Raw genomic sequence first — 22685 nt, forward strand, 5'->3', positions numbered from 1 at the left:
CACCCCCCTGCTAGCCCACCGTTAGCCTGCCTGCCTGCCTGCCTGCCGCACAAACCGAGCTCCACACTGGATGCAGCTCAGGCTCGCTGTGAGGCGGCGGCGGTGGTCCTTGCCAGCGTTAGCAGGGTTTTTATCTGTGCCGACACAACAAAAGAGACAGGAGGGACAGAGAGAGAGAGAGGAGAAATAAAAAAAATAAAAAAAGCCTCAGCTCTGCTCCTGCCAGTGCATCTGCTCCGTCTCTAGCTCTTCCTCTCCACTCTCCCTGCTTCACTGAATGTCCCCTCTGAGTGAGAAAGTGAGGATGCACAGGACCTATATATACGTATACGGATAATTGCAAAAAAAGGAAATTAAACACAAATTGACAAATAGAAGAACAACTTAATGTTTAAGGAGGGTAAAATCAATCGTGTTCAGTTGCAGCAGAAATGACAGAAAACTGGAGCTATTGGTGAGAATTATGGGGTTCGGCTGATTAGGTGCAGGACAGCTGAAGAATATAGAAGAGATGGGATGAAAATAAGTGGCTTATAAATAATAATATAAAATATTTTATCTGGACACTTGTCCTCCCTCTCTGCTCGTCTCGTCACCATTAACCTGTCAGGATCTACAGAATGACTCATTAAACTGTGAACCTTAAACTAAAAGAGAGTCGTCATAAATTTCAGCAAAGATGAATAACGTCAGTATTTTATGAAGACGCATGTTTTGGATGCTTTTTATTTAAATTTACAGAATTTTTTCATGAAACTTAGACACTTTTGATCAGGAATAACATTATGACCACCTTCCTAACATTGTGTAGGTCTCCCTTGTGCCTCCAAAACAGTTGGGACTCATCAGAGAATGGACACGGGCCTTCTGAGGGTGTCCTGTGGTTGGTGTCGGATCATCCCACAGATACTTGATCAGTTTGGGATCTAGTGAATTTGGAGGCCAGGTCAACACCTTGTGCTGTTCTTCATGTTTTTTTTTTTAGTTGTTCCTACATCGTTTTTGTGTGTGTGCCTGTGTCAGGCTGCATCCTGCTGGGGATGGCTGCTGCCATCAAGGAGTGTCATTGCTATGGGGTGGGGGTGCCTGGTCTGGTCTAGGTGGGTGCTACATGTCTAAGTAACATCCACATGAATGAATGTGAGGTCCAGAAGTTTCCCAGCAGAACATTGTGTTGTCACAAGACGGTCAACGATATTTACTTCTCCTGTCAGTGGTTTTAATGTTGTGGCTGATCAGTGTATATAATGTATAGCTATATTAGCGGTATCAGTCTTTTATATGTAACTCTATACAGGAAAGCAAACAAGTACATTTTCCATTTTTAACAATTATTACTACTGACTATATGCCTGAGTGGAAATGTCTGCTAGTAATCTGGGGATTCACGTTCTCGGTTTGAATTCTTAATTTTGTTTTGGTCGTTCCACATTGTTAAATAAAGTCGGATTATTTAAAGGGAAACCAGATAAATGCCAGTTTACTCATGGGAGGCACACTTCAAGCTGTGAGAACAGCTGCAGAGATCGCCTGAAAGGAAGGGTAATAACCGGGAAACGACACAACATAAAGTCTGAGCTACAAACTTGGAGCAGAGAGAGTTGCATTGTGGGAAATGTAGGATTTTTTATCTTATTTTTTTTCCCCCAGATTCTTCACCTGCAGCATATTTGGGAATAAAATTCAGCATGTCTTGACTTCTGAAGAATGAGTTTGGACTCTTCCTTTTTAATATCTGTCTCAGACTTGCGATTCAACTTTTTAACCCTTGATTGGTTTGTGTGTGTGCAAAGGAACGACAATTCAGAGAAGAAAACAACTATACGAGCTTTTGTATTTCACAAAATACGTCAGTTCATTTCAGTTCTCATTCATCAGTCACATTTATTCACTTTATACAGGCTCCCATCTGTGTAATAATGCACAAATAAAGAGTGATTGAAACAGTTCTTTTATTGATTTGTAGATGTGTTAAAGGTTGATTTCAGGCGGTTTTAGCAACGGAACAAAAATGCGAAAAAATTCAAATGAAAGTCCAACCCTTCAGTTCTCCACTGACTGGAAAAAAAATAAAAATACTTGAGTTAACTTAAGGGCAACACCAGTATTTGTGCAACGCGTGTCTTTCTTGTGCGTTTATCGTCTGCTGCGTTTCTTCCCGTTTCCTCATGATCTGAAACACAGCTACGTCCGATCGGTTCCACACAGCTCGGTGCCTCTCGAAGGCTACGGTGTTATTGTCCACTCTCTCTACGAGAAATGTTCAAACACGTACAATAAAATCTCTAACCGTCCCGACGCGTCACTTTCGCCGGACGCTCTACAAAAGTAATAACAGCAACATTTATGAGGAGATGACAGAAACTCCTGATACGGGAAATTAAAAACACTGATACCGTCCCATAAGACACGTTGACATCATTAGTCGAGGCATTTACACGTTGAGAAGCATGTCAGTGATTCGTACGCTCACTCTCCTCCCTTTCTCGGCTTTAATGAGGTTTTTTTTTTTTCTTTAATGCAGGAATAACGAAAAAAACAACAAGGCAAACGAAAGGCAACGAGGATGAACCCTAAACTAAGGCGCCGTTACCTCTCGCTGCACGTTTCACTGCCTGATTTCAGCTTGTTGACTGAGTCAGTGTCTCCTCGTCCTGGAAGTACGGGTGATCGAGAGCTTTCCGGGCTGATATTCTTTTCAAAGGGTCAAAGGTCAGCATTTTCTGTGGAGGAAAGAATGGCACGGCGTTAGAGCGGTGTTACTGTAAATTCTTCGTGTTTTGAGATTTCATTTAGTTAAGTTAGAGGCGCTAATCTCTGGATAACATCCCAGTTTGGTTAGCTTAGCGTACAGACTGGACGCAAGGGGGGGAACAGTTAGACTGGCCCTGTTCATAGAAAGTCGGTACCCACAGAGAAAAAAAACACCTCTGTTCTCTAGGAGGAATTTCTATGTAAAATTTTAATTATATCAAGTCTTTAAAATACACCAGTCAGGCATAACATTATGACCACCTTCCTAATATTGTTTACGTCTCCCTTGTGCCTCCAAAACAGCTGTTACTCATCAGAGAATGGACATGGGCCTTCTGAGGGTGTCCTGTGGTGTCGGATCATCCCACAGATACTTGATCAGTTTGGGATCTAGTGAATTTGGAGGCCAGGTCAACAACTTGTGCTGTTCTTCATGTTTTTTTTAGTTGTTCCTAAAGCGTTTTTGTATGTGTGCCTGTGTGAGGCTGCATCCTGCTGGGGATGGCTGCTGCCATCAAGGAGTGTCATTGCTATGGGGGGGGGGGGGGGGGGGGGTGTCTGGTCTGCACCATGTGGGTGCTACATGTCTAAGTAACGTCCACATGAATGGCAGGTCCAAAAGTTTCCCAGCAATTTTCACAAGATGATCAATGTTATTAGCTTCTCCTGTCAGTGGTTTTAATGTTGTGGCTGATTGGTGTATATATATTTTTACACTGTCTACGGTCAAACGCTTACAAACTACATACAGCTCTTGGCTCGCCAATTAATACAGTGTATTTCTGTTTACTCTACGGGAAAATTAATAAAGAGTTTGGCAATTTAGGTGTCAAAAAAGGCCTGGAACAGTTTCCAAGCAACCAGAGGAAGCTCCAGGGGACATATTCAGAAACTTTCTGTTTGGTAACCATGATAGATAGAGATGATTAGTACTACACTACCTTTAACACAGGACATCTGCATTACATAAGAATGCAAACTACCTATAACTGAGGTAGTATAAGCTAACATTTTTAATCTATATATGTGTGAAACTTATTTAATGAGAGGCTTAGGACAGGCCCTAACAACGTGCTGTGGTTTGATGACAAACTGTTTATTATTACCTTGGAGACGCTGACCCAGATACGCGGGGCTCTCCAAGGTGAATCTGACAAACATGCTTCTTTTGTTGTTGTTGTTTTTTTCTTTGCAAAAAGAGATTTTCAGACTGAAGCGGCTGACATTACAGAAACATCTCTGCCCTCTATGTCACGCAATTTACCGCTGTAGCAACAGCAATTACCTGTTTGAATGATTATTAAATGTAGTTTCCAAGAAGGAGAAGAAATCGCTGCAATTAAAGCAGCAACTGACCAGTGCCTCTGCTCAGTTTTTCAGATATTTAAATGAGAAATACTAGTGGTTAATAAGTTCTACAAATGTAGAATCTGCTGCTTGGTAACAGACAGAAATATTGGATTGCGAATTTGGGAATTCCTAACCTGAGATATGGTAGCAGTGGAGTCTGCTGTTGATTCTCTCAGGGAGACATAGGAGTGTGCTAACTACACATTGTTAAGTGGGACTAATTATTTATTTATTTAACTCAGGTAACAATACCAACAGTTACGACTTGATTGCAACTACACCAATCAGCCATAACATTATGACCATTGACAGGAGAAGTAAATAACATTGAGCATCTTGTGACGATTCAGTGTTCTGCTGGGAAACTTTTGGACCTGGCGTTCATTCATGTGGATGTTACTTAGACATGTAGCACCCACCTAGACCAGACCAGGCACCCCCACCCCATAGCAATGACACTGTGTTGACCTGGCCTCCAAATTCACTTAGACTTAGATAAACGTTATTGATTGACACGGTCACAGTAGCTTAGTTGCACATAAAAAAAACACGAACCACAAGTAGAAAAAAAGTCGAAGGAACACACTAAGAATGACTTAAAAAGGTAAGAATCACAGAGCTACTGGTGACCTGCTGCCACTCTTTCAGGCGCCCAGGACTTTCTGATTCACTAGATCCCAAGCTGGTCAAGTATCTGTGGGATGATCCACAGAGGCCCCTCCCCTCAAAGGCCCCCCCACTAACAACATCCCGTTACCAGACACCACAGGACACCCTCAGAAGGCCCATGTCCATTCTCTGATGAGTCACAACTGTCTTGGAGGCACAAGGTGGTCATAATGTTATGCCTGACTGGTATATTTAATTGAGTACATTATGTGCATGAAAATGCTGCGACTACAGGATGAAGAGCGACAACGTCGGGGTTGATAATGTGCAACAAATTAAAGCACTGAACTTAATATACACCAGAAATACAACGTATGGAAAAAATCTGCCGGCCCCCGTTTCCAATCCATTTAGACTGTATTAAGATATGTGCATGCCTTTAGTACTACATACATGGAACACTTTTCGGAGGCACGTGGACAGTCTACTACAGCGTCAGTCACTAACAGCTAGCCAAACACTGTGGTTGAATGTGATAATAAATTTCTTTCTCTGTTTGGCGGGGTGAGGATGAGAAACCGCCCACGGGATGAAATGATATACGATAGCATTCCCAAGTTATTATTCTTCTGTGATGCCATCTTAAACCCCTTCAAACGTTAAGATCTGAGATATGAAGTTCCTGCGATATGGGCCCTGGAAGCTACCAGTTAAAAAAGCCAAGTTATCGAAGTATTAAACACAGTTAATCATTCAACTGTTGCCTAATATTGTGTTTTTATAATTTTTTTATAATTTAAAAAATGGAAAATACCAAAAAATATTACTTTCAATCTTATTTTTTAACTGGTCCATTTGGAGAGCTGTGACCTGAAGTCTTATTTTCACTTTTACAAGCACTCTCTCTGCAGAAAGAACACTTTTTATTACTTACTCTGCACCAGTGGTGGTTTCTCCAGCTGGACAACCAACAGTAGTCACAAGATTTCCTATTTTCTATTTTTTTTTTAATACTGCAGCAGTGGAATTCCTGAGGCTTGTGTTATGAGCAAATAAAATTCTTCTGGAGTCTGCGGTGGCTCATCTGTCAAATGCGCTGATCTGATGTGCAGCCAAGGCGTAAATCGAGCGCCAGTAAAAGACGGGACACCCGCTTTAACTTTTAACCCGGGAGCCTTACCAGTAATAGCTGCGCCCCCTTCTCGTTTATCTCTGGAACAAAGTCCGTGATTGGTCGAGCCGTGAGAGGGGGGAAGCTTTTTCTGGATAGTGTAACATCAGTGGGCCAGTCTTCTTCGGCCGGCAAGCCGATGACTCTGTAAAATCGTTATTCAGACAGGAGTTAGACGAACGTTCAGCCGAGGGATTTCTCAGTCGAGGAAATGTGACGGAAGAAATATTTGATACTCACTCGAAGATTTTCCCAAGCTGGTCCATTTCTGATTCTCCACAGAAGAGAGGTCTAACAAACAGAAATGTTTACAACCTTAGTCAATATGCTGATCTGATCGCTGGATGTTCCTTTAGTGCCTTTTCAAAGATTTATTACAGTAATTCCTGTGCAGGGGAGAAAATATCAAAATTGGGTACACAGTTTGAAATGTGGAGAACAAAGAATAAGTGACTCTAACGTTTTTAAAACTTTGCAGTGTCTATATTAAAGACACTCTGAGCGATGCCGTTGTAAAACTGTACCTCTGGTGTATCTGTGAGTTATTATAACCTCACCTTTTCCACGTTGGCCACCACATTCATGAAATATGTCATTTTTACCACTAGATGGAGCTCCTGACGAGTGCAGATGAACTCCACTATCTAGCTGCCAGATCGTATTGAGAGTTAAATCTAATTTGGGACGCATCATCTCAAGATGCCTATTCATAAAACTCACATACTCTTATAATCTCAGAATCAGGTCGTAGTGGTAAAGCTGTCAGTAAGCTTGTGTCGGGCTTATTATGGTAGAAAAATAAAGTGCAATACAATAATTTTGATGTGTTTCGATGCCTCTGTGAAGTACTATGTGTATAGTGTATATTTACTTCTATTAGTCGATTTGTACGTATGCAAATCTTGTATATTTTATGCTTATACTATTTTTTTATTTGACTGTCTTACACCTATGTGTTTTTTTCATATGCCACTGAGCTACTTTGACCCAATTAATGTCTCTTGTGATGTCTATCTGAGTCTAAGTCTGAAATGATTTGCCTTGTGCCTGAATGGTGCAACAGAAAACAAACTCGCCTCAACTGACAGGAGCAGATAACACAGATAACCTGCTGCTGTGACCTGATCCATTTGCAGTTACGATCCGAACGGCCACACTTTGACATCGCTCTGACTCTGAAAAGTGTCTGAGATTAAATCTGGACACACACACACACACACACACATCACTCAGTGACAAGACGGTGGAGCAGACCAACCTCTGCTTGCCAAGACAAGCATCTGATGATGTGTTATGTCTAATAGTGTGGTGTCAGTCTGTTAAGCCCTGTTCAGACTGTGCACTGAGATCAGATCTGGGTTATCTGGTCGCAAGCGTTCTCACATGGCATTAACATGTGTCTACAGATCCGATCTCATTTCTCTGTATGAAAATAAACCCCAACATTATGTGGGGCGCAGTAGAATATTTTAGCAGCCGATGTCTCTAATGGATCTCTACCGCTGATCCAGAACCAAGAACAGAGATGCTTTACGTATGTGCATCATGACTTATCATTATTTACTGATCTCCACCTGACGTTAGTTAGACCTGCACAAAACTCCAACCCTGGAAGCTTCCATACGCACCGTAATTTCTGGTAATAAAGGTAAATAAAGACACCAGTGATTGAGGAAATTAACTTTTTTTTAGTTAGTTAACAGCTACAAGGACAGAATATTTTAAAAGGCTCTCATCACTAATGAACAGACATCACTTACGATGCTTTTTCCTTTAAAGGCAATCACTTACAACAGCAGTTGAATGTTTTTTTTTCTGAATAAATGAGGCAAAAGAGCACCCCTATTGAGTATAGGAGGTCTTAAATGCGACTCAGGGCATTGTGTGTTCACACTCCCAAAGGAATGCAGACACATGTGACCCAGACCACCTCCAAATGTGGTCGGAGATCGGATCTCTCAAATGCGATCTCAGTGAATCCTGAGGGTGTTCACACCTGTACTTTGTGCTGGTCATATTGGATGTTAATGCAAGGTCTGAACAAGGCTCCTAAAGACTATTTAAATAGAAGAAGTGAAATGCACAGTAATAGCCGGTTTATACTTCTGAGTTAAGTCGACGCAGAGACTACGGCGACAGCGCAGACAGCTACGCAGAGCATTCGCAGACCCTAGTAGCCGACGCGCACCTCTCCAGAAATGTAACTATGCCGCATACTGCAAAAGCTGTGATTGGTCCACTTGGTAGTAGAGTTTTTCCTCTTTAGTATTTCCGGCTGCTTCTCCATCTCTGCAATTTTTGAATTGATTGTTTTGGATCAATAAAGAATCTGTAAGGTTAACTGAGGAGGTTTGGAGATATAGAGATTACTCAGTATTTATCCAAGACTGAACAACCTAAACGGCCCGCTCCTGAGCTTTGTACCGCTCTGACTACCCTACACGTGATGTCGTTTGATTCATGTAAAAGGATCTCATGCTTTCTGAATAGAAACAATATAACATTATCCGAGCACTGGCACTGGTATTTGGCAAAGCAAATCAATCATCATCTGCAAAGGTTTGAAATATGTGTGACACAAAACAAACTGAGATCCGTGTTCTGAGCCGGACTCAGGAGTTAAACGACAAACTGGAGCTCTCTTTGCAAGCACTGACCTCCAACTTCAAATGACATGTAATGAAATCACTGCTGCTTCTTAATTGAATGAATCAGACGACTGAAATCTGACGCACTGTTCCTTTGTCTCTCTTTCCACCACATTACATTTAATCTGTCCATGTTACCCCTTTTGAGAGGAAAATTATATTATAATTGTATAATAACAAGATGATTAAAACAAAACATATCAACATGAATATAGCACTCACTTGCGTCTGAACATCTCAGCAAAGATGCAGCCGGTGCTCCAGATGTCTACAGGGGTGGCGTAACTGCTCTGCAGCAGGACTTCTGGAGGTCTGTACCACAGCGTCACCACCTGGGAGATACAAACATGAGACCAAATGATTTCAACCATACCATAATAAGTAAAATATAATCAAAATCACAAGCTATTAAAATGCATAGTGATATCCAGTATCTAGGAAATCAAACACAGAACTCTTCTTTTTAAGCCCGTAAAGACATGTTTGCATGCTAGCAGCATTTAGTTGGCATTTAGCTATCATGGAGCTGCTAGCACGGTGTAAACTCTTCCTCTTGTTAAGACTGTTTGTTAAATATAAATTTAAAGAGGCTTAACACCCCCAAAACATCCTTTACTCATTTGGTGTTGTGAAATTAAGGTCAGAAGACGAATAATGAGCAAAGAATGGACATTAGGGGTGTTAGCTTGAGCAGGCTACTTCCTGGCTACTAGCTACTACGGCTCCAGGACATAACTGCTCCCATCAATGAAACAATATAATGTTGATCATAGGTGAGGTTTAAAGGTACTGTTAGCAGATGTTGTTAGCCTTGGGCAGAATCAAGCTAACTGTATTACTGCGCTAAACTAAGCTAAGCTAAGTTAAGCATTTGCTGGTTCCAGACTCATTTTATGTAAAATCTGTCTTTTCTGTAAAAAAAAAAAAAAAAAGTGGATTATCATGTTTCCGAAAATGTTAATGCTTACCAATCGACTGTGAAAAGTTAGACATTGAATGCATTATAAATAAATAAAATACATCTGTGATTCAGATTGACAGAAAGTGCTGAAAGTCAATCCTGAATGTAAACCAGCCTGAATGTTTTTTTAAAAAGTAAAAAATACTAAAGCTAATCTTGATGTGGTGTGCTGGAAATATGTCCAACATGTAATATATAGTTCTCACCACAGGAGTGAGGGCCATGTGGCAGCTATAGATCCTGGCTAGTCCGAAATCAGCCAGCTTCACCTGGCCCTTGCTGGTTACCAAAATATTCTCTGGTTTCAGGTCTCTGTGCATCACACGGTTAGAGTGAAGGAATGTGAGGCCGCACAGCAACTGCCTCATCAAATCCTGCAAAACAAACACACACACGCCTTCAATAAATAGTATTTCAATAGTTTTAGCTTTGAAGTAGAGTTTGAAATATCTAAATAACTAAACCCTTGCAGTGCAGTTCATCTGACGGTTCTCACTTTAATGCGATCAGGAGACAATCCCGGAGCTGGAGCTCTCTCTAGGAAAGTCTTAAGGTCTTGGTCCACATGCTCAAACACTAAAGTGACTTTAGTCTCCTGCTCCGACCTCTTGGTTGCACATACATCCATAAGCCTGGTATGAACAGGAAAAACTGTTATGAGAGCTGTTTTGCAATCAATTATAGACAACACAAGCTTGACAACAGTCTTACCGGACCACGTTGGGGTGGTCAAACTGCTCGAGCCGTCTCAACAGAGCCACCTCTCTGACTGTGGAGATTGGGAGGCCATTTTGGTCCGTCTGGACACGGACGCTCTTCAGAGCCACGAACTGCCCACTCTCCGTGTCCCGGGCCTTGTAAACAGTCCCATAAGCGCCTCCGCCGATCTCCGCCACCGGCTCGTACTGCAAGCTGGTGCCGTAGGACATGGCTACAGTTGAGACAGACTGAAAGACAACACATAATAATATCATGACAGGTGAAGATAGGCTGTAGTAGTTGACAAAGTGTATGTTACGTTAAAGCTCTTGCCAAACCAGTTCACACAGTGGTGATAAAAACTAATAAAATATTCCTAAATGTCTTTGTATGTATTTTGCAGACTGCCAGAGTTTTAAATCTGAAGACCTGAAGACAGAGAAGCAACTGGAGACAGAGGAGCCTACAGCAACTAGGAGAAACACTGTCGGGAAAACCTTGGACACATCTTACAAAGGTTATGGGTGCTCAAGATAAAAAAAGAAACTCCAAGTTCAAAGGAAGGATAACCACTGGTTTGGCTTTTCCTCAGTGGAGGCTATTGGAAGAAGTGGGACTGGACGGCTGTAGACTGTAGACATATGTCATAGGCATGTGTCAAAGCGATAGACTAGCGACCTGTCCAGGGAGCGCACCGCTTCTCGAACAATGACAGCTGGGATCCAGCTCCAGCTCCCCCGTGACCCTCCAGAGGACAAGCGGTTACAGAAAATGAATGAATAAATGAATGTGTCAAAGTGTCCGCTATTTATTATTCTCATTCTCCATGGGACAAACTTCTGCAGTGCAGCTTTAACAGTGAAATATGTGGAGCTGGGGGAGGGGAGTCAGAAAATCACCAAAGTCAGCAGGATTCATCCTGTGGGTACCAAGAATGTACATGTGAAATTTCAACATTTTAATGGTTAATTCAATATTTCAGTCTGAACCAGACAGTAGAAGCACATGGTTGACACACTTGGCTTGTTAAGAAAATATATTATAATGGGTATAAATTGAGATAATGAACATCCAACAACAGATGATCAGCATAATGAGCGTTTTATGAACTCCCTGTGCTGGACTAGGAATCAACTCCTCTCATACCCTGGCTGTGAGAAGCTGCCGGAGGTTTGGCTATAAAAGGCAGATATGTCCTCAGGCTACAGTAACACACAGCTGAGGCTGAAATTCATCATCGTTATCCCTCCAAACCTTCCACATCTAAAATGAACTGATGCTCCTTTACAGTTCCAGTGCTTGAATAATAAGTTCTGAATGAGTACAAATCTATTGTCAGTCACGCAGCTAACACTCTGTGCCAGGAATAAATGTCAAATGTTGACAGTTTTTTAAAAAAAATATGAGTCTAAGGCCCTGTTCACACCTGGTATTAACATGCGTCCTGGGTAATCCAATCACAAGTGGTCAGCATTAGAGGTGAACACACTTGTTTGGCTTGCAGGCTACTTTTACAATGACCAAGTCAAAGTTATCAACCCACATATGATGTACTATACCCTACCCTAAGTCATATTAATTGTTGCTACGGTGTTTAAAGCTCTATCAGTCTTTGCATCCTTAGAAAAATAACGTTCCTATCTTGTGTTGTTGAGTTGTTGCGATCTACCTGCACTACCTTCGCGATCTACCGGTCGACTGACGTATTGGGCACCCCTGTTCTAGAGTGACTGGTTGTGATCTGGACGGCATCATTTGGGTTGCAGCAGACTACTGCTTTAACAGCTGCCGTTTCAAAACCACAAACACAGTAAAATACAGTGATTTAACGCCACATGGCTACTTTACACACATCAACATGAACACGACTAATTAACCATGTGACATTATGTTCGTTTATGATGGAGACACACATAACCTACTCATGTTCTTGTTTAGATTCATTCATTAGTTTAGTTAGGTGAAAGCAGAAGGGAAGAATGACATTAAAAGGCTCTCGTTATTGAAGAATGGACAACACATACAGTGCTCTTGCCTTTTTTAGCGATAATCTTTAAAAGCAGCTACATGTTTCCTGAAAGAACAAGGCAAAACTCTGTGTGTGGAGAGAATGGTCCGTCATTGTGGCCATGATGCATGCGTGTTTTCGGACTGCTGAAAGAATGAGGTAACAAGCAAATACCTACGAATGCGGTCTGAGTGACTGTAATAACTCAAATGTGTCCTTAAATGCATCTTGACTGTGGTTACATCTGTACTTAAAGCCGCCCACTTGTGACTAGAGTACCAAAAGGTGTTCTTCACCTTTAGCAGCACTATTCTTTGTTTAAAAGAAAAGCTTCCAGTTCACTAATGCTCTTCAGTTTCTGTGCTGCCACTGCCTACTGTTACAGGACACCAATAAGGACAGTGTCCATTTAGACTTAGACTTTAATCAGTCTCAAGGGAAATAGCTTGGTCACAGTAGCTTGGTTGCACATAAAAAAAGCACTCTTGAGAACCACAAGTAAAAAGAAAGATAGAATGAAATCAAAGAAGATGGAAGTAAATATATGAATGATTATATGGTGAAATAATGTGAATTAACATTAATAACATGGGAGTTATCTGTTGCAGAAAGGTGAGTTGATATACAGTTGGAAGGAGTAGGCTATGAATCAAAACGTTTAGCTGAAAGACTCTCAGCTGAAAAATTCTTCATACAAACCACAGACAGTATGTTACGAGAAGCAAGCTATTTGACATTACGTGTACTCATTTGACCTTTTGCCAGTAGAAAAGTAATGACTGTTGCGGCTTTAACACATAACAGAAGTGACTTTTCATGACCTCTGCATATCTCAGCAGTGTATTTCAAACATTCTGGCTCCAGGTCGTCTTCTAACATGCCTGAAGCCGCAAGTGCACAACGTTGTCTATCTAGTTGTTTGAGTAAAAACAACTCTCTTGGGTGCAAACTGGCGAAATACGTGGAACATTTTAGTCACATGTAAAGAGGAATTCATGTCAAAGGTGAGGCACAACAGCTAACCATAAAGTTTACATGACACATCCAGCTAGGGGACCCGTGGTGCACCCATTGTCCCACCCCATGTTTCCTGCCTGTCTCTTCAATTCTCAACTGTCAAATAAACTCAAAACACCCACTCCCAAAAATAATCTTTGATTCATCAACAGCTTCGCAACCCACAAGCCAAAGGTCAAAGCAGCGGAGCTATTCAAAGACGTCAAGTTGCTCACTGAATGTGGTGAAATTTTGAAGAAACGCATTCGACACAGGACCTCCTGCCACAACTCTGCAGCACAGGAAGCACCCCCAACCACTCGACCCAAGCAGCTTTTTGTCCAGCAGCTCCGACCTTAATTCTTTCTCCTCAGCACTACTGCCAGGAAGCAGGAACGCAACCAGAGAGAACGCCGTCCTACTCCTTCCTCCCCTTTGTTCGAGCCTCAGCCTTTAATATGTCGAAGCAGTTTGGTACACTTCCCCTCAGCCCATCCCTTAACCTACTTTCATCCATCCATGCACCTTCAACCTACTCTACATTATTGCCTGTCGCCTTTATACATCGTGTGACCCTCTCTGCAGGCCCTGTTTTTACATTTAAAAGCGGTTATGTCGCTCAAATCCTCCATGACAATTTCCATCACTCACTTCTACTGACATAACCGACTGTGCCGAATTTGTGGTCCTTAAGTTCAGGAAACTGTTGATCTTGGGAATGATGATGTGTCAAAATATATGTTAATGCCTAATTTCCCTGGTCCTTCCTAGCCTGAATTTACTAAATTACCACGTGCTCCACTCCATAAAAGTTACAGAAATGTGATTAAAAGACGACAAAGAAATAATAAAAAATGACTATTTCAGTTCCATGTTTCACAAGAGTAGTTCTAAACCTCCAAATTGTTTCTGGAGATTGAGAGTGGCAGAACCACAATTTCTATCTCCACCGTCCAAGACGAGCAATAATATTTGGCCAAGAAAACGAGACAGTACGTAGCATGAGGCTGAAAAAGGAAAAACAGATAATCTAACACTACAGCACACTGCTGCACTATCTACACTGAGAGGATTTAGTGAAAAATCTCACCCAAGCTGTGATCAGCTGTTCCGCCAAACAGCATCTCACTCCGTCTCAAAACCTGGCACGTTAATAAGCTTCCCGTATCTCAAAGGATTTAATAACGTGGCAATCTGGGAGCCCATCCGCTGTGGTCTGATAGCTTAGCTTGTGCAGGTAAAGGTCAGTGCGTCGGGTCGTCTGGTGCAGCAAGCAGATATCTGGACAACAGATACCGGATATCTGGGCCAGGGCTTCCTGCTCCACGCGCTGGTCATTGTTTAAAGACAGATTAGCACCTTGAGACATGAGAATGGAGCTGGAGTTAAGGGACAATGTGTGCAACTAAATAGTTTCCACTCAGCTAGTCCAGGAGTTGCTTTCAAGGTATCTGCAATGTGGTATTAGCTTGCTTGCTTGCGTGCTGTGGAAGGTACGGCAGGGCCTCTTTCTCTGTCTACAGACAATATATACCAGCACGCAAGCAAAGCCCACTTGAAAGGGATTGGTCAATACTGCTCATACTACAAATGGAAACCAGAAAAGCGTCAGATAAGGCCTTCTCCCTTGCCTACAGACTTGGTATATTCATACGTCATATGTTTACAGAGTGTTAATCCACTGCATATACATGCCACAATGGTGGATCAAATAACACGACGGGGCGCTTAAACTTGTGAAAAATCCTAGAACCACAGCCAAACCACAGTTACTGAAGTGGTCAAGATAAACTGTTGTTAATGAGAGGAAGCGATATTGCATTGACACACCACATTTCTTCCGGTTATGAAAAGACAGTTGAGTCAGGCAGCAGTCTGTGGACAAGAATCTGCCTGCATTCCTCTGCATCTGCAAGACAATCACGCTACACAAACTCCTCTCAGCGTTATCCAGTCAGATCAAGTAAGACTTTCTCTCCCACAGCTGACTTCACTGATCAGCGCGGAGAGACTACAAACAAAATACGCAGGCTTACTACTCATCTATGGAAAAAAAACGGTGATCAGAATTCAAGATTAACTTCACCGCTACATACAGTTTTCCTTTTAGCATTAATACGTTCCTTTCTAAACTGCGCGACGACTGTGGTGCAGCGGCCCGACTGATAAAAACTGCAGCCGATGTTGGGCCTTTATCGTCCACCATCCACTGCAGTTGTGCAACCTCGCTCAGTAGGGTGACTGTGGGAAAGCAGCTGTGGGAGTCAGCGCAGCCACAAAAAGCCGCATAAGTTTGAGAAATAAAACACTGGACGAGAGATAAGAAAGTGAAGAGAATGTCAAGTTACTACGTGGTCAAATTTTAAAGCTTCATAAAGGGTATGTGCTTCGAGACTGACAACTGTATAGGGTGTTTTTGCCTCAAACATGTTCAAGCCAGTGTTTAACCCCATTATTTATAGTGCCTGACGCTATCGTGTGCTTACTCATTTCTTTCCAGTGACTCATACACTGCTCTATTTACTGACATATATACATGACCCACACCTCTTTACTGATATATGCATTCACTTTTATATTTTCTGCAAAAATAATCAACTTCAAGGAGCGTTATAGACTAACCAAATGTTTGGATGTGTTCTTGCCCTGCTTGTTTTATTGACGGCGCGTTGAGGGGTAACTTGTGTGGACTTGGGACAGCCAGGTATCCCAGAAAGCCGTTTGTGGGCCTCGTCAAGTTCTGCGTCCTCCCGTCTACTACAGTCTGTACTTCAGAGTCAGGTAATAATAATATTAGTTTATACTGTATTGATCCCCACAGCTGGGATAGGCTCCTGTGACCTCCTGCAGACCCTGTGACCCTTAACAGGAACAAGCGGTTACAGAAGATGAATGAATGAATGAATGTATTGATCCCACATGAGGAAATTTGAGGTTTTTCAGCATTTGACTCGTCCATTTGCGCACACTTGTGTACAGGGAGCATTTTGGGGGATTGGGTGCTTGCTCAAGGCACCTCAGCTACGGACAAAGGGGTGAAGCGAAACCTGGGACCCTTGGTAAATGTCCCGAAGCTGCGTCTCAAACCACAGCTCCCCTTACTTGAAGTCCGAGAGACCGGGTATGCAAAATACAGGGGCCCGACTATGCCTCTATATTGAGATAACTTTTAGGAAGTTCCATCTCTGTTGTTTTTAAAGTTTTTAAAGTTTTATCCTTTTATCTCACACTTATAAAGCGTCAATAGCTAAATGTGCTAGGGGCTAACTTAGCTCGAAATTCATAATGTGTGTGATTACTATATGTAAAGTACATAATAAAGTATGATACAATAGAAATGACATGGTTGAAAAATAAAGAATTTATCGCCCTCGGTATCTGCTACCTACTGATATAGGTCATGTCATCTTTATTTCACTTTTCATTTAAAATAGTTTCATAATGAGCGGGCTTGCTGTGGTGTCCACTCCTCTGGTCCTGGAGGAAGTGGTTACAGGCTGCTCAGCCTAAAAAACATTTCCCTGTTTCCGGGAGGCTGGAGCAGCTCCCACCAGCCCGGGACAGATTTTATTTACCTCCCAACATCTGGAAGTTGCACTGATGTCTCACGGCACCCGGGTCATTAACCTGCCTGCCTGTAACAGCGGCTATTGATCACAGCAGCAGCAGGGTCCGTCAGTGTTGATTACCAAACGGCAACAGCAGCTGGCTTCCCTCTTATTTCATTCATTCATTTGCTTGATCAAGTGAAACGCGGGCCAGTGGGCGGAGGCACAGACAGAGAGAGAGAAAGAAGCAGGCCAGGACGGACGGAAAGCCCTCTGTCCCGACACGTGGTGCTCCTCCATGGCGATCCTTTGTTAATTAAACTGGGGAGAAAGTGTAGCAGCAGCAGCAGCAGCAACAACCAACAGGCCACACGAACTTTTTTCCCCCCCTCCTCACCTACACGATCACTGACGTGGCTGGCGGAGGGAGAAAAGTGGAGAGACGGCGGCGCAGACGGCCAGATCACCGCCTGCTGCTGCAACAACTTCCATTTTCACATCTGTGCAGACATTACAGACATATCCGCTGCACGAAAAAAAAAAAAAGTGCCACACGCACAAACACGAGTCACACAAGCGAGCTTAAGCGACACTCACCTCGCCTGTTTTGTCTCTTCTGAGGCAGGTAGGCTCACTCCAAGCCCTAGGAGGAAGACATGCTCACTGCTCTGCCACGTTTTAACTCGGACTCAAGCGGGTCAGAGGTGGCAGGAGTCGGGTCGAGGCTGAGGTTTACAGCCCAGCGGTGGATCCGATGAGGAGAAGCCAGTCAAACCGATATGACTTGGGCCTCCTCTGTTTTCTCTCTCTCTCTCTCTCTCTCTCTCTCTCTTCCAGCCTGCACCCTTTTTGGGTTGTCTTCCTGTTGCTTCTAGCAACTCTGGAGGAGGCGGAGCCAAAATCTTCAGCTTGCACATCATGTATGATAAACTTAAACTTCTTTCATCAGTCATCAGGTTGTGCACAACTCACAATGCATCACAGGTGGTAGTAAAGGCGCTTTGTTGGCAGTATAATAAAACAATGTTTCATTGTGAGGCAGCTGCAAGCAAATAAAAAAAGGTCACACACTCTAATATTTCGCCTTTAGCTTTGATTACAGCACGCATCCGCTGTGGCATTGGTATGATAAGCTTCTGCAATGTCACCAGATTTATTTCCATCCAGTGTTGCATTCATTTTTCACCAAGATCTTGTATTGATGATGGGAGAGTCTGACCACTGCACAAAGCCTTCTCCAGCACATCCCAGAGATTCTCAATGGGGTTAAGGTCTGGACTCTGTGGTGGCCAATCCATGTGTGACAATGTTTCATGCTCCCTGAACCACTCTTTCATAATCTGAGCCCCATGAATCCTGGCATTGTCATCTTGGAATATGCCCGTGAACATCAGGGAAGAAAAAAAAATCCATTGATGGAATAACCTGGTCATTCAGTATATTCAGGTAGTCAGCTGACCTCATTCTGTGGACACACAATGTTGCTGAACCTAGACCTGATCAACTGCAGCAACCCCAGATCATAGCACTGCCCCCACAGGCTTGTACAGTAGACACTAGGCATGATGGGTGCATCACTTCATCTGCCTCTCTTCTTACCCTGATGCCCTCATCACTCTGGAACAGGGTAAATCTGGACTCATCAGACCACATAGCCTTCTTCCATTGCTCCACAGTCCAATCTTTATGCTCCCTAGTAAATTGAAGCCTTTTTTCCCAGTTAGCCTCACTGATTAGAGGTTTTCTTAAGGCTACACAGCTGTTCAGTCCCAATCCCTTGAGTTCCCTTCTCACTGTTCGCGTGAAAATTCTCTGACGATGGTTCCCCACTATCCTTCCAGTTTTTAATAATGCGTTGGACAGTTCTTAACTCAGTTTTAGTAGTTTCTACAATCCCCTTAGATGTTTTCTCTGCTTGATGCATGCCAATGATTTGACCCTTCTCAAACAGACTAACATCTTTTCCACGACCACAGGATGTGTCTTTAGACATGGTTGTTTAAGAAATAAGAAGCTACTCATTGCATCAGTTGGGGTTAAATAACTTGTTGCCAGCTGAAAGATAATCACCCATGCAGTAATTATCCAATAGGAGGCTGATACCTATTTGCTTAGTTAAATGCACATGGCAACTTTTTTTTGACCAGGCAGTGTATAAAGACATGCAGAGTAAGTCATGTGCAGAATTAGTCACTTCTTCCATTAAAACTATTAGAAAGATCTCAAATTTGACATCATAACATCAGTATTTTACTATTTAATCTATATATACCATGTTTATTCACTAGCATCCTCATGAGCAGTGGAGACTAGTTGTAACCTAACATTTTATTGTCTGCTTACGTCGTATCCTTGAGTGTTATAAACATTTAATGTGTTTATATAGATTTAAAATCCAAAAACAGAATATACAGTCTTTTCACTGGAGGGTATATCCGTAAAATTCAGGTAGTTTGTATCGCCCAATAAATTTTTGTGCCTCCAAGTCATCAGGTAGTACACAATTCATTATACTTACCAAAAAAAGCACTTTAAGTTCCCATATTTATAGAGCAGTAAACTAAAACGCAACCTAAAATAAATCAATGAATATATCACAAGGTAAAGTAGTCACACAGACAACAGAAGGAATAGACATTAGATTATTAGACCGGCGACCTGTCCAGTGTGTACCCCGCCTCTCACTCGATGACAGCTGGGATAGGCTCCAGTCCCCCCCCCCCCCCCTCCCCCGGCGACCCTTCACAAGATAAGCCATTACAGAAGACGAATGAATGAATTATAGGAGGCAAAAATGAAGTGAGTATAAATATACTTTCATGAATTAGTGTATTATCAGAGAAATAAGAACAATATGCAAGATTCAGGTAGTTTGTATTGTCAAATAATCTTTGTACCTACAAGTCATCAGGTAGTCCTTGATTCAGAAAAAAAATGCAAAAATATAAAAATAAAATATCAATCAGTTGGTCCCACTGATCTTATGACTTTATGCTGTTATTCCAAACTTTAATGATTCTACTTTTCTTAGTTTGAGTATCTTCAGGTCATTCACGATCATCTGATCTAATAGTCTGTCCACACTGCTGCACACGCCGCCTGATAGTCTCATTGACGTCTGAGCCGCGGCACAGGATAAAGACCATTTAAGTGTTTAATTTAAGTTTTTAATAGAACTGACAAACAAAAAGATGTCCAAAGGGGGAAATTGGAGTGAATTTAATTTGAGTTTGTGACTCAGTCTAATGAAGAGTCTATTTTGAAGCCAGTGACTCATTAAAGGTTAATTATTGTTCTTCAATCGATGTATAATGGTTACAAACTAACTGCACAGGCTGCCTGCTCTGACGCATGTGATCACAGAAGACTATGAATAGTGAACTTGTGGTGGTCTATAAGTAGGATCCCAGTTGGTCAGTTACAGTTTATGTGCTCTGGATTTCTGCACAAGAAATCCATTCGGGATACAGTCTTTCAATGCTCATGCAGTACATTTGTTTTCATGCTGCACGCTAGAGGGGAAGAAATCAGACGCTGTCAATATCTGCACTGGAGATGTAGCATGGTGACAGTGACAGTGACAGGCCGGCTCTCTCTGTAGCTGGGTCAAAAGTCTAAAACAAGGCGCTGCTTCTCTAAAAATGTCAGATTGCTCCAGGGCTTTGTGCCCGACCAGGAGAACTGCTGAGGACACACGTACAGGCTCAACTCTAGTGATTTCCCAGAAACAGATTTCCAACTACAGAGTCACAGGGTCTGATGTGATGAAGGTAAGTAAAACACCTTTATCACATCAGACTCTGTGACTAGTCATGCAGGAATAGCACAGCTGTTACTAACGGCACTAATGATATCTCTTTTAAAGTAAAAAACAGAAAACATACAGTGTAAGAAATGTGCAACAACAACAATGTAATTGCAATCAGGAGAGGCTTGAGCGAACACAAAGATTTAATTTGACAATTTGCATAATAGAAAACAATGTGAATGTCTTTGATGATTAGACTCAGTCTGTCGTGGCATTGACTTTTGGTTTTCTTTGTGTTTCCTGTTTCTGTTTTGAAAGTTCAGTTCCCTGCTTTACTTCCTCTGCAGCTTTATTCAAAACACCGTTATCACGCCACTGCTATAGAAACCATTAACAACCAACATCATACGGTTACGCAATAAAACAGGACATTGCATCGTAGACGGGTATTTCATATAGCGAGATGAATGCCTCCACTCACTCACTACAGCCACAGCAGCAAACTTCCATCGCTACGCAGATGACACCCAGTTATATTTATCCATGAAACCAGATGAAACGAATCAGCTGGTTAAACTCCAAGCATGCCTTAAAGACATAAAGGCTTGGATGACCCATAATTTTCTACTTTTAAACTCAGACAAAACAGAAGTCATTGTATTTGGCCATAAACACCTCAGAGAGTCATTATGTAATCACTTAGTTTCTTTGGAAGGCATTACCTTGGCCTCCAGTACTACCAACCTCAGTGTTATATTTGACGAGGATATGTCCTTTAATTCGCACATAAAGCAAGTAACCAGGACTGTCTTCGTTCACCTGTGTAATATCATCAAAATTAGGAACATCCTGTCTCAGAGTGATGCTGAAAAACTAGTTCATGCATTTGTGTCTTCCAGGTTGAATTACTGTAATTCATTAATGTCTGGTTGTCCAAATAGCTCTTTTTAAAAAAGCCTCCAATTAATTCAAAACGCCGCAGCAAGAGCATTGACAGGAATTAGCAATAGAATAGAATTTAAAATCTTCCTTCTTGCACACACGGCCCTTAAAGGCCTAGCTCCATCATTGTACCATATCATCCCAGCAGATCACTTTGATCTCAAAGTGCAGGCCTACTTGTGGTTCCTAGAATTTCAAAAAGTAAAATTAGAGGTAAAGCCTTCAGCTATCAGGCTCATCTCCTGTGGAACCAGCTCCCAATTTGGGTTCTTGAGGCAGACACCCTCTCTACTTTTAAGGTCAGGCTTAAGACTTTCCTTTCTGATTGTGCTTATAATTAGGGCTGGACTGAACCATCCCTTAGTTATGCTGCAATAGGCCTAGGGTGCTGGGGGACGATGCACTGAGCACATGTCCTCTACTCTCTTCTCTCTCGCAAAGGGCTCCTATCCTCTCATTTCTTTTCTCTGGCACTGAACACCTGTCTTCTAATTTCTTATCTAATTTCTTCTCTAGGGCGGCACAGTGGAGAGGTGGTTAGCACTGATGCCTCACAGCGAGAAGGTCCCGGGTTCGAGATCATGGGCCGACTGGGCCTTTCTGTGTGGAGTTTGCATGTTCTCCCTGTGTCTGCATGGGTTCTCTCCGGGTACTCCAGCTTCCTCCCATCGTCCAAAGACATGCTCGTTAGGTTCATTGGTGATTCTAAATTGGCCGTAGGTGTGAGTGTGAATGGTTGTCTGTCTCTGGAGACCTGTCCAGCGTGTACCCCACCTCTCGCTCGATGACAGCTGGGATGATCCCCTCCCCTCCCCTCCTCCTCCATCTTCTTGTGAGTGCCTCTGGCCTGTACTTGTGTGTTTCCTGTGGAGCTCCATACTACATCTGTTGTCCTGGTCTCGTCAACCTGCCTAGTCTTAATGGCCTCCTGCAGTTATCCACTCCTACCTGAATGAACAATCCTCCAACCTGCCTCTGATACCTCTTATATTCTCACACTGTCCTGTAACATCATCAGCTATATCTTGTATTTGTATCATCATCAGATTCTACATGTAGGCTGTATGTTTATCTCGTTCCGCCTGCTGTTCTCTCCTCTCTTTTCTGTCTCTATCTGGCCGGCCTTAGGCAGATGGGTCCCTCCAATGAGCTGGGTTCTGCTCAAGGTTTCTTCCTTTTAAAAAGATGTTTTTCTTTGCCACCGTTGCCTTCATGCTTGCTCTGGTTGTTTCAGACCGGAATTTGCAAAGA

The 22685-nt window shown here is 42.4% G+C and overlaps 1 protein-coding gene across 2 annotated transcripts; it reads right to left on the reverse strand.

Annotated features, from left to right (window-relative positions):
* Window positions 1-1639: 1639 nt before the first annotated feature.
* cdk4 (cyclin dependent kinase 4) lies at window positions 1640-17781 on the reverse strand. 2 transcript variants are annotated; one of them, XM_084542560.1, is made up of 8 exons: window positions 17342-17779; window positions 10205-10440; window positions 9990-10125; window positions 9700-9867; window positions 8755-8864; window positions 6125-6175; window positions 5894-6029; window positions 1640-2723 (listed from the first exon to the last, which is right to left on the reverse strand). In XM_084542560.1, exons 2-8 carry the CDS (start codon window positions 10420-10422, stop codon window positions 2622-2624), a joined length of 921 nt encoding a protein of 306 aa, XP_084398686.1. In that variant the 5' UTR covers window positions 10423-10440; window positions 17342-17779; the 3' UTR covers window positions 1640-2621. The 2 variants fall into 2 exon arrangements, with proteins under 2 accessions (XP_084398686.1, XP_084398687.1); XM_084542561.1 differs by lacking the exons at window positions 1640-2723; window positions 5894-6029; window positions 6125-6175 and adding an exon at window positions 6195-7082 and having other exon boundaries at window positions 17342-17781.
* Between the last annotated feature and the right edge of the window lie 4904 nt (window positions 17782-22685).

The sequence above is a fragment of the Chelon labrosus genome (genome assembly GCF_963514085.1).
Source record: "Chelon labrosus genome assembly, chromosome: 4".
NCBI lineage: Eukaryota > Metazoa > Chordata > Actinopteri > Mugiliformes > Mugilidae > Chelon > Chelon labrosus.